The following is a 12,828-nucleotide window of genomic DNA, read 5'->3' as shown; positions in this document are numbered from 1 at the left end:
TATCACGATGAAAATGACAATAACAATGACATTTCCTAGAGCAGTGAGGTCAAATGCACACAAAGCACATTTCTGGTGGATATGTCTCAAGTGACAAACCAGTAAAGGAAGGAAGACAGTCCTGGCTGGATTGACGTCTGATGATGGATGACGTCTGTGTTTCCCTTCTTTTCCTCAGGGCCCAGCAGGTCTGAAGGGAGGAGAGGGGCCCCAAGGTCCACCTGGTCCTGTTGTAAGTACACTGTTACCTGAGATGTACCCTTTTGAAATGTATTGTATTTTTTGATGACATTTTATATGTGATTTGTGTTATTGATTAGTGTGGCGGCTTGTACAGCGTATTTCATATTTTATGCCAAGCACTCAAGGGCAGTTGATATTATTTGGACAGGAAAAGCTTTAATAAAATGGCTTAAAGTTACCTTGGCTAACTGCTATGTCAACTTTATTTTTGCTTTCCTTTTGACATCACCACCAGGGAGGATTGTTGTTTATGGTAAAGCTAACTTATGAGAGAAAGTTACCTTTATTTATTTCTTTTGACCTTTATTGCCCAAGGTAAACTGCTTTTCAGCAGGGCCGTGGTGCCAATTCACAAACTCATACTCACTCACACATTCTTCAGATGTCTAGTTTATATCCTACTGTAGTAACATGTTTAAGTGCCTTGCTCAAGGACATTACAAGTGCAGCTGTATAGAAAGCAGAGCCAAGGTCTTCTCAACCACAACAGGAATCAGATCTGATGAAGGTGAATCAGAGTTGCTGAGCTGCAGTCACAGAGACATTAAAGGCAGAAAATCTAACACACTAAACAAATTCAACTGAACCAGGTGAACTTAATACATGTGTAATACTCATGAACTCATTTAGCTATGATGATCATATCATCAATTATTTATGTATTAATTTTCCAACAAAAGCGTCACCGGATTTCAGCTCTCCCCACTGCACACAGCGATTTGTCTTTGAAGTGATCATGCGCTACAGTAGCTGGATATCAAGACTGTTTGCTCCATTGCCTTCTGGCACACAGACCCAAACAAACAAACAAACACACACACACCCAACAAAACCACACAGCCAGGAGAGCATCCATATGGTGAGTCACAGTGTCTAGTCATCCTGGGTGTTGCTCCAACACATCCCTCATTGTTCCCAGAGGCTGCATCCCGGCACTTTATGTATGCTGTGTTCCTACGTTTGTCTCAGTTTGTCACAGAGACTTTAGAGGTTTTCATAAAATGTATTGGTTAGCATCATGTCTCTGGCTGTTCCTGTCACAACAGATTATTGGTAATCAAGACTTGTAGACTTACTTTTTTCACTTTGCACCCACATATATGGTTAATAAGCTATCAAAGCAATAAAACTGCTAAAGAATAAAAACATGTTAAGTCATCTAATGTCACCAGAGATGTTTATAGCACATTAGACGACAAAACTACAAAATACAGTTGAAATAGCAAATCAAATTTTATTTGTTATTAATTGCAATAATAAGTCAGGTTTCATATATTTTGATGATGCTCATGATACTCAACTGTTCTTTTTCTCTGGATGTAATATTTTCAGAATAATTTAGCAGCAATGTAATTACAGCCCTGGTGAATTGATACATTCATAACTTTCTATCCAAAGCCACACATTTTACTCATTAAAGTAACAATGTATTGAACCTGCACCCAGACTTTAGTTAACTATTTGCATATTAACAGAACAAAAAATGTTGTTTTAACATCATGCCACCCTCACTTTAAACCAAATGCCAGTTGTTTCACAATGTAGAGTAGTTTTTTTTTTTTTCATTTTGTGTTCCCCCCAGATTTTCATTCTTACCAGGATCGAAAAGCCTCCAACATTTATCAAGGAAGATTAAAACTCAAACTCTTTTAAGGATAGCTGTGTGATTTACGTCTTCAATGACAGAGGATATATCACAGCCTTTACATCAGAAATTCATTAAACAACAAAGAAAAAAAACTGTCTAAGTTTGTTTTTTGATTCTGCATGTATAGATTTCTGGTAAGGTGATCTCCTTCTGGGAACAGAGAGGTAGAGTACATGCAGATAAACAGAGAGTTGACTCAGTGCAGGGAAGATAAAAAATGCTGAGTGTCATTCGTCATCATGTTGGATGGATTTAGGTGAATACTGAGCTCCTGATACACAACAGAAGCCTCTATCATTCAGAAATGCATTTTCAGCAGCAGGACGTGAGCTGCTCCGAGCTTAGAGAGCAACCAAGACGTCAGCTCCCTAACAGCAGATAATACTGGCTGCTTTCAAGGAGCAGCGCTGCTTTATTAGAACCTGAAAGCAGCTGTTACTGTGTGCCGCTCCTGCATTTTTCTCAATATTCCTCTAGAAATGGTTTCTGTATGTAGGTGTGTGAATCCATTAGCAGTAGATCTCAGCTGCTTTGTACATGTCTTAATGGTTCCTCAGCATATGGGGGTTATATTTATGTGTCCTCTTTATAGTTGTTACTCATCATGTCTCACTCTCTTTTTTCCACAAAGGGTTCTCCTGGTGAGAGAGGCCCTGCTGGTCCAGCTGGTCCAATTGGCCTGTCCGGTAGACCTGGCCCTCAGGGTCCCCCAGGTCCCGCTGGAGAGAAGGGAGCACCTGTAAGTTTTGTTTTATTCCAATACAATTTCTCAGTTCTGTTTTCCTTTGACCTTCACCTTCTGCTGCTTTTGTTTTAAACTAAATATAATTTCAGCAAATGTTGTTGTTCCTCTAGGGTGAGAAAGGACCTCAAGGTCCAGCTGGTCGTGATGGTGTCCAGGGTCCTGTTGGCCTGCCTGGGCCTGCTGGACCCCAGGGTCCACCCGGAGAGGATGGTGACAAGGTCAGTCAACCGCACTCACCGCCACCCCTCCCATAATGTTGGCCCAGTTACAACTCCTTCTCCATTCCAAAACTAGAATATGTTTTGGGACTGAACCAGTTCTCCAATCAGTCGACATCCCCATGTTCTCACTCGGGCCATCTGTATGAAAATATGTCTCTCTCTTTAACTAACGGTTGCCTATCCATCTTCATAACCAAATGTGCCAGCAAATGCAATTAGAGGAGATGTGAAAGTGAAATTTTGTTGCTCGTTTCATCTCCGACAATCATTATGTCCCTTAAGGTTACTATCAGCTGCCAAACACATGTCACTGCAGAGGTTTGCTATGAAAATAACAAGACGACAACAAACTTAAATATGCATATTTGTGCAGATAGTGGTTGTTTATGTTAAGCTGAGGGTTTTCAGTGATTTTTCATGAGCTGACATTTGGAGAACAAGCAAAACTGAGCTGAGATGATTGACTGCGTGTGTTTGTCTGTGTGTGTTTCTTTTTCCCAGGGAGAGGTTGGAGAGCCCGGTCAGAAAGGAAGCAAAGCTGACAAGGGAGAACAGGTGCGTTATGGGAAGCAGTAATTAAGGAGCTGGTGATGTTACATATTTACTCTCCAGTGTTGTCATCTTAAGACTGTGTTGTGTTTTACATGTCACAAAGTGATACATCAGTGCTCTTATGTTTGTGTGACCATTCTGGGATGTTGTGGTTGAAACCTTTTCTTGTTTGTGCTCAGGGTCCTCCCGGCCCAGCTGGTCTCCAAGGTCCCATAGGTGCCCCAGGTCCTGCTGTAAGTACTGCTCAAATCTGTCCTTGTCTTGCATGGATGAAACTGCTGCACTGGACCATGTCTGAACATGTCTTTGTCTATAGCAAGACATCCAGACAGAGAGACAGACAGGACAGTAAGGAGCTGCACTAAGGAGCATGCATACTAGATACGTCTGTAGTGTTTCTCAATAGTAGACACTGCAGATAAGTGAGAGTTGTAATCTGCAAGACTTTATTTTCCATGAGCCAGAGCATTTTTCCACATAAAGCCTTGCAGTATCAGATATGAAGTGTGTGAAATCATCACAATGAAAAGCCGTGTAGTGGATTTTGTTTTGCTATATCAGTAAAATTATACACTGACTTTTATGTATATGAAAATTTCAAGGACTATGACTTTCTATGCAACAGCATTTTTCCAACACTGCCATAGGAGTAATGAGAAATGAACAACTTTAACATTGACATACATTCAATAATGAGAGTGTAAAGAGAGTAAATGTCATTGAGTATGAATATGCGTGTATGTTGTTTCGCAGGGAGCTGATGGAGAGCCTGGTCCCAGAGGTCAGCAGGGTATGTTTGGACAGAAGGGAGATGAAGGTTCCAGAGGTTTCCCTGGACCCCCTGGTCCCATTGGCCTGCAGGTGAGTACCATTCACACATACATGCTACACACAGTAACTCACAGTGATTCTGTACAATAGTGGCTTAAATATAAAGTATTCCTGTTTGTGTCATACACACACTTGTCTGGGATAACGCTTTCAAGAGTAGGTCTATATGTTACGTAAGCAGCTATGATTATAAATGGTAAGAGCTGTTAAAGAGCCATCTTTTGGCTTTCTTTTACTAAAATGCTACATAGTTACTCTACATCTCTCTGCAACAGACACTTGCCTTTACAAGGCTTTTACTGTAGTTTCAGATTTTCAGGACTTTCTCTACAACTAGAATGAATGTCAGCAACATGAAACAATGAGCGATGAGATTAAATAATTTATATTTCATTTTCCCATCTAGAGGGAAATAAAACAACTTAGCATAATTTTGCCTACATAAATTTCATCCATATTTATGCCCAGCACATATCAGTGGCATATGCTATGCATTGAAAAGATCATCCCAATTATTTTCTGTGTAAAGCGACTCACAGGTGATGGCAAGGCATACATTGGCCCCTCCATTGTTGCCACCGTCATATTTTATGGCTGATTTTCAGTTTCGAAGCGCCAGGATCTTTCTCAGACTTCCTCCCTCTGTACCGCTACTGCACTGTAGCTGGATTTTTTTCACTTGTCATGTGTTAGCATTTCTTCTTCTGTGGTGTTATGGCGGTTACATGGGATGAGAAACTCATCTCTGAGGTACAAAAATATCCAGTTCTGTATGAGCCATAGTCCTGGCTTTATAAAGGTAATCATGAAAAAGACATTTCTTGTTGAGTCACGTGTAGCTGGTGAGACTGACTCCTCAGTTGAGGAATAGCACACAGTCCAATCATGAATCCATCACATTTTATATGCTTTATATTGTGTTTCATATTGTACTCTATCCTTTTGCCACACATCTGGTTTGTGCTACGAGTGGCATGTAACGTGAGTCATATGGCAGACCACTGGGCTGCTGGGGCAGTGTATTTGAGACTCTTTAACATTGTTTTTCAGAAGTTATAAGTTATAAGAGTTTTCAGGGCCATTCAACTGTTAACTGCTTTCCAATATTATACAGCAATCACCAGTTGCCACTAGGACAGATAGAACTGACTTACAGTACACAGTGAGTTGAATACAGGGGATAAGGGAGTTAGGAATTCATTCTTATTATTTACTCCAGTCACTCATTGATAAATCCATCCCACACCACTCTACAGTACAAAAGAAAGCAGACACACAAACTCACGCTTACACAGTTGTCTATGCTGTAAACACTGCTTTAATCGAATCTATGTTGTATGGTGACCTTGCGTTGACCTGCAATGATTACACCCCTCAGCTTTATTTGCTGGCAACATCCTTCCTCCTCCAACACCTCCGGGGTTAAGGCTCTTTCTCATCAAGATGTCTGCACTGTCTTACGCCTCGCAGAGAGTTCACACAGAGCAGCAAGGCTCGTCAGAGTGTTTAATGCTTTAGGAAAACATTTCCAGGATTTTATGTTATTCATTGGTGTGTGACTCTACCCGTCCAACAGCATAGTTTAAGCCAGACTGAAAATATGACCTTACAATATAAGTAAGCTTAATGATGTTTTGTAGCACTATAATAATAATCTAACAAGGTGGCCTGTTTGTTAGTGATGATCTGTTTCATTAGTAATCAACTTCTTAAGATAAACATGAGTTCACTGCAGAGATTGGGGTCATTGACTTGATGAAATTACATGGACCACTGCTCTTCGTTCCTATCTCTGCAGGATTGTATTCAATGGACTTTTAATTGGAAGTAATTCACTTCCCATCGCAATCCCATTAATTGCGTGGACTGACCTGCTCTGATAGTCAGTTCCTCATCGAGTACATTTACCATGCTGCATAATTAGTATAACGATCTCAGACTAGAGGCGACCTTTACGCAGATGAGATTTCGCAGCACGGGAAAAATCAGCATGAAGCTACTCACACTTTTTAGCACCCACAGAAAATACTTGCATACAGGGGCATGGACACACATTCACATGCTTAGCTGTAGGGCAATGCAAACATACACAAAGTCAGCAAATCTTTTTTTTTTTCCTCAGTGTGTGAGTATTTGAAGTTTGAATGCAGAGGAATGCATTCTTTGATCTCCTCCCTCACAACTTTACACCTTACACTGATGACAAACTTCCTCTGAATCAAGAACACACACACACACACACACACACACACACAGAGGGTAAAGCAGGCCACAGCAATTTAATCACGGCAATTACCGCTAGAAATGTCAGGGATCAAACACACATACGAGGTCTTGACCACACCGCACATTTAACCTGCATCAGTGAGCAGGATCTACAGTATGTCTGCACCTACGAGTGAAGATGAACAAGTCAAAGGCTGCAAACGGGAGAACAAACAGGAGGAGTATTGTCGTACAAGTTTACGGGGCCAGGAACAGAATTTCAGAATAAAAGCATCTCACCTTCATCTGAGTATTTGTACGGAAGATTAAACCCCCTGCTGTTCTCACCCTGAAGTTTGGAGTTATAGATATTGATATGAGTGTCTCGCGTTAAGCACCTTTTGCCGAAAATCCAGCTAAAGGAAACATTTGAATCCTGTTCTTTGCAATATAGGTTGCGCTGATTTTGAAACCCTGAGTGCTCTATTCCGCTCAAATCCATCAAGAGTTCTCTGGTTCCACTTGTTGACCTTTATCAGCACATTCTCACTGAATATTTCATTGATAGGACCAGACTGCAGCTAAAACATAGTTTCAAGTGCTTCATTTCTGCATGTTCTGACCTACAGATATACTGTATCCTATATTTCAGTGCATCATTATAATATATTCCACCATCAAATCAAATCTCAAATTAAATCTCAAGCAGGAACAGCTGTTAGCAGCAAAAACAAATTGAAATCATTAGGAACACTGTTGCGTATTCATGCAGCAGCACCTTGTGCTTGTAACATAATTTTTTCATTTCTGATAAGATAACTGTTTATTCATTTTTTTGTCCTCAGGGGCTTCCCGGACCTCCTGGTGAGAAAGGAGAGAACGGTGATGTTGGCCCTATGGTAAGAGACACATCTGCTTTGTGTAAGTCCTCTTATAATAATGTAATACACTTTAACAACACTGTATCTCTCTCCTGCAGGGCCCTCCTGGTCCCCCTGGTCCCAGAGGTCCTCAGGGTCCTAGTGGAGCTGATGTACGTATGGCTGATTGATAAAAATGTGTATATACAAAATTAGTGTGACGTAATGATAACTACATCTTTAATGGCTTCACCTCACCTATCTTACATTGAAAAGCCTGGATATCATCTTGCGTCCTCTCCCAAGGTGATGGATGATGACTCATCTCTTTCTTTATTTTCTGCTGCAGGGTCCACAAGGTCCTCCGGGCGGCGTGGGCCCCATGGGATCTGTGGGTGAGAAGGTAAGCATCATTGCACAACATTGCACCCCAGGGTGTTCTGCCTGCCTAGCGTGACGTTGGTCACTGGGACTGAAATACTGCTGGCCCACCCCTGCCAGCCCACCCCCTTTGTTTCCACCTGCAGTCTAATCATTCTATATGGCCAGGCTTTTTGTCTGAGTTAGTGCTTTTACACTATTAATGTGTAATTTACAACACTTCCAACAAGATTCGTCCATTTTACTGCCATTTGGCGGCTGCACTATAAATACTTAATGCTGTACCACGGCTGTTAAAATGACTCAGGGATATGACACATAAAGGGCTCCCAACACTTGAGAGAGGGCACTTGAAACACAGTAACTTTTAACACCCTTGTAATCAACTACAGTTATAGACTTAGTTAAGTTAAATATCTGGCTTCTGTTGATATTAATAACATTAAGTATTAACTATTTTTGTAGTAGGTGTGACTTTTTTTTAAATGCTTCTGAATTTGGAAACTCTCCATGTGTGAGGGTGAAGGTTTATCTGTCCAGACACTGACATTTGTTTAACCACAGGGTGAACAAGGTGAGGCCGGAAACCCAGGACCCCCTGGAGAGCCTGGAACTGGGGTAAGCAAGCTCTGTTTTTGTTCCTCTAGTATGTTAATCTAAATATGTGCGGCATGTTTCATGCTTGTGCGTCTTTATGTATTCTGTGCTAGAATTTGTGTGTTTGCATGTACAGTGCATCTTGCTTTTCAACACAGTCTTTAAAATACCACACAACCTTAGAATGAATATTTGTGGGGCTTTTTAAAAGTTACTTGTAGTATCAGCAACATCACCAACACATGTTTGTAGGTTATCTTCAGGAAAACAGTTGCTTAATTGATAGCTTTAGGCAAATATAGAACAAAATCCAATTTAATGAGAAGGTTTGTTTTTTTCAGAGTGACACTGTGTATTCATCACAGTAAAAGTAATTGCTCCTCACGTTGAGGCTGGTAGTTCATCTCAGCATGGCTCCTTTGCTCTGCACTCCATGTCCTCATGGCCTGCCAAACTGTCTCTTCCCAGACTCTTAAGACATAATTACCAGGAGGATATTGCCTGGTGCGCGTGTCCTTAAGAACAATGATGCAGTCAACATGAAGCTAGTTAAACAGCAACATCAAGCCCCCACTCTGCTGAGTCCAGCTTTTAGCTGTGATCTGCCCTGTTTTGGCAGCAGTAGAACCATATATTTAAATTGTTGTGATTATATTATTAATGTTTAGAGTTAATTTACAAGATTGAATGTTAATTTACCTTATCTATATGATTGCATTTGTTATTGCCAGAAATTTATGACAATTTGATAAGCTTTTTCATACTTTTCCTAAACACCAATTATTGATGGCTCTATTAGTGCAGCTGTCTCATTTATCGTTATTGAAGTACAGCAGATTGAAATTTGGCCCATTTCCAGTGGGAGTGGCAGAGGAGTGTGATTACAAGCATTCATAAAACTCCCTGCTAGTTCCCCATCAAACTGCTGGTGACATTTCCAAAGTCAGTGTGCAATTTAAGTCCCCACCATCAACCTCATTCCAGTACCTCTGTTTTTACATCAAACATCCAAAATTTTAGTATTGATTACATTGGAACAATAATAACTAATAAAAATAGAATATAGACCTCATTATACATTAGTTACTGTTAACAAAGTAAACAAATGGTATTAAGTAAAATAAATGAATTGAATTCAACTGAATTGAAATGCATTTTACTATGAAGACACTTGTTTTATTGTGATTTTTTTAATATATTTGAGTCAGGTAGAAGTCTCCTAGCAGGTCACATTTGAAAACAGGCACAGAATAATGATGTACATTATACAAACAGACACGAAGCCTACACAGCATTTCACCTCATACATGCATAAACAAAAAATGATTAAACACCATCAGGATGTGAATGTTACCAAACTTTAGGGAGAGTGCACAAACATCATGATCATCAAAGTGAAAAAGAAGTGATTATATTACTACAGCTCGTCTCTGTCGTCTGAGTTTGTGTGAGCAGTAGCCTCGGTAGAAAAAGCTGACTGCCCAGTAGCAGCAAACAGGAACATACAGCACAACCTTGTATTGAAATTATCAGCAGATTTTACTCCAAATCACAATTCAGAGAATCTGCTGGACTCCCTCACGCCACAAAGGAAAGTGCTTCATCATACAAAACAGGAAGAGTACACCATAACATCATCACAAACAGAGCTACAGAAGCTGGAGGTTTAGAAGTTTATGGCAAGGACAGATGGTGAAGCAGATTAAAGGCAGATATGAAAATCATGTCCATTATATTTACTCTCATTAGCGAGTATGGTTTCATGGGGAAATCTAAATTTCATTGATTCTTGAAATGCTTCACATTGTACCTTTGAGATGAAGCTGTCTTTTTGTATTAGCCCTGTAGAGGCACAGTAACACTGTTTACCAACCAGAGTTGTTGTTTCTCACACACTGACATCAGGTCTGCATGTCTGTGTGTGACAAAACCTATTGTCCCATACTCAGTTCAGTGTAAACTCATAGGTGTGGTTCTGATGTAATGAATGCCCTCCACCACCACTCCACCACTTTAGGGACCCAAAGGTGAGAGAGGAGAGAAAGGAGAGGCTGGCCCCCCAGGAGCTGCTGGACCCGCTGGTGCCAAAGGACCCCCTGGAGATGACGGTCCAAAGGGCAATCCTGTAAGTCTGCCAAATACTCTCAAAATCTGCAGAGGACGTTTTCTGGCTCTCAGTCACACAGGCTCAAACATCCTGCTTTAAAGGAAATGCAACCCCCCAACTCCACAACCCAACCCCACCCCACCCTTGAGGCAGGCAGTTTTATCCTAGAACATATTCAAGAGCTAAAAAGCCTTTTTATTGCAGGAGATTATATTTTATGCCTGCATGGTAATGGAATGCAGTGAGGCCTTTTCTCATGGATTTGCAACAACATCATTAAGTCCATCAAATTGCCTTCAGTGGTTGTAACCAGGTACACCACAACTAAATCACTGTCGAAATTACTAACTGTGCCTTTAACGCCTGTATCCAGCCTCGCATTTCTTTTGCTACAATGATGCATCTCATTTCCTTCTCTTGAAGGGTCCTGTCGGATTCCCTGGAGACCCTGGACCTCCTGGAGAGCCAGGTGTTGCTGTAAGTATGAAACCTTTAAGCGATATTTACCCCATATCGCCCATTTCCAGTAAATCATCTTTGTACTGTGAATCATGTTAAATCCATGAATTAAACAGTATAGTAATTACAATGTTGGGTAGATATTTCCAATGTCCAACAACTGGAATCTAACCTGTGCATCTCTCTGTTACAGGGCACTGATGGGGAAGCAGGAGAGAAGGGAGAGGATGGGGAGGCCGGTCAGCCTGTAAGTGGCTGTTATTTTATCGTATTTGTAATGAACAAATGGCTGCATGGGTTCCTTCTCCTATCTAAGGTTCACTTGAGGGACACTTTACAAGGACATAATATAATCTAACTACCTTAAGAATCTGCTACTTCGTCTGTGTATGAGTAAGCATGAATATCTCTTGTTTACATTTAGTTTATAATGTAGTAGTCCACCAGAAGATTGCTTGCAGTAAAAGCTGTAGTTATATTTAGTAAATCATTTTCTCTGCAGCATTTTAATGATATTTACTTCATACTCTTGGGTGGAGGGTAAATAGACTTATGTGCTTTGCAGATTCATTAAGTATGATTAGAAATAAAAGCAAAACAGTAATGTGCTGGCCCTGTGTAAAGAGCAACGAATAACAACTCTTATTAGCATTCATGAATGTAAATTAGCCTTTATCTTTGCCAAATAAAAACACAAAAATCTTTATTTACTAAATTAATGTAACACTTTTGAATTTTTTTGTAAACTCATGCTGAAATTTTAAATTTTAAAATAGTGATTACAAGGTATATTGAAATATGATCTGTGTTGTTTGACAGGAAAACATATCCTCCTGTTATTCATATTTATATGTAACCATGTACTCAGCCTATAAACCAGCTGAAAAACTCTGTTTTCAGTATTGTGAATATTTACTAATGCAAATGATAAAAAATAGCTTTGATTGCTTGCAATTAACTCAGAGATAATTGGATGAAAGTGTCTCAGGGAGCACAGTGTGTATCATTTCAGGCAGTGCACCGCCTCATCCAATTGTGGGTTTTGGCTTAACTCCTCTGGACTCTCCAGGGGTTGAATACTCTCTAAATGTCAATATGCTCTATGTGTTAGTGTCCTTTTGGCAGACATAATGAGAAATTTAGTGAAGCAAGCTGCAATCTCATTAAAATTCATATCAGCTCTTACTCGTTGCTTAATACAAACTATTATACTATTATACTCTTTTATTGGCATTTACTGTTGCTTTGCTTGTTTTCAGGGACCTCCAGGTCCATCAGGAGAAGCTGGCCCACCTGGACCACCTGGCAAGAGAGTAAGTTTGTGGCTATTAAGATAAATTTTATGACAGTATTTCTGTGTATGCCTCACTGATGTGCTTCTGGCAATAATCCAAGACTGACTTGTCTGATGGTCTCAGTTTGTTGGTATTTCATAATTTCACGTTCTTTGAGCTGTTTTGATGTGAAATCTCTTGCTGACCAAAGCTTTTGTCCATGCTAAAGCCATGAGTCAACAAGCCCTTGTGAGATGCAGAGAATGTGTGTCTGCTGGCATAGCATACTGGCCCCTTAGCCAGTGGTCCAGTCTCCCACCTCACCTCACAACAACCCCTCCTCAACAACTCACTGTTGGCAGTAAAGCAGGAGAGATTCATCCTCAGTAGAAGCACAGAGGGGAAAAACGAAGTGGGAGATTTAATGGGTCAGGGCGTTGTGCTGCCTGCGAAGAAAAGCCGTCTCAAAGCCTACTCAGAGATGAACGTCGGGATGTTAAAATCATGAGAAATTGAAAGGGCTTACCACAAACCAGCTGGAAAAATGGAGCCTCATTCACGTCCATGTGACAGAGGGAAGAGAGGGAGAGAGATGTAGCAGGTCTGACACATTATTGATCTGTGGCTGTTGACTGACAGCTGGAGCAAAACAAAGGCATAACATGGACGTGGTGAAGTTGTTGAGAGGTTATGAGAAGAGAAGGA

At 40.5% G+C, this 12,828-nt stretch overlaps 1 protein-coding gene across 2 annotated transcripts in view; it reads left to right on the top strand.

Annotated features, from left to right (window-relative positions):
- Positions 1-12,828, top strand: part of col11a1a (collagen, type XI, alpha 1a) — an 80,175-nt gene that overhangs the window by 55,435 nt on the left and 11,912 nt on the right. For both annotated transcript variants that reach the window (XM_056364763.1, XM_056364762.1), the window contains 14 exons: positions 179-232; positions 2,523-2,630; positions 2,747-2,854; positions 3,359-3,412; positions 3,589-3,642; positions 4,163-4,270; positions 7,291-7,344; positions 7,425-7,478; positions 7,655-7,708; positions 8,251-8,304; positions 10,301-10,408; positions 10,814-10,867; positions 11,043-11,096; positions 12,109-12,162. In XM_056364763.1, the coding sequence (XP_056220738.1) occupies positions 179-232; positions 2,523-2,630; positions 2,747-2,854; positions 3,359-3,412; positions 3,589-3,642; positions 4,163-4,270; positions 7,291-7,344; positions 7,425-7,478; positions 7,655-7,708; positions 8,251-8,304; positions 10,301-10,408; positions 10,814-10,867; positions 11,043-11,096; positions 12,109-12,162 (972 nt within the window). The remainder of the gene's footprint in view (positions 1-178; positions 233-2,522; positions 2,631-2,746; positions 2,855-3,358; positions 3,413-3,588; positions 3,643-4,162; positions 4,271-7,290; positions 7,345-7,424; positions 7,479-7,654; positions 7,709-8,250; positions 8,305-10,300; positions 10,409-10,813; positions 10,868-11,042; positions 11,097-12,108; positions 12,163-12,828) is intronic.

Source organism: Seriola aureovittata, chromosome 20 (genome assembly GCF_021018895.1).
Source record: "Seriola aureovittata isolate HTS-2021-v1 ecotype China chromosome 20, ASM2101889v1, whole genome shotgun sequence".
Lineage (NCBI taxonomy): Eukaryota > Metazoa > Chordata > Actinopteri > Carangiformes > Carangidae > Seriola > Seriola aureovittata.
Note: the sequence above shows the minus strand (reverse complement) of the source record. Positions and strands in the feature narration are given on the sequence as shown.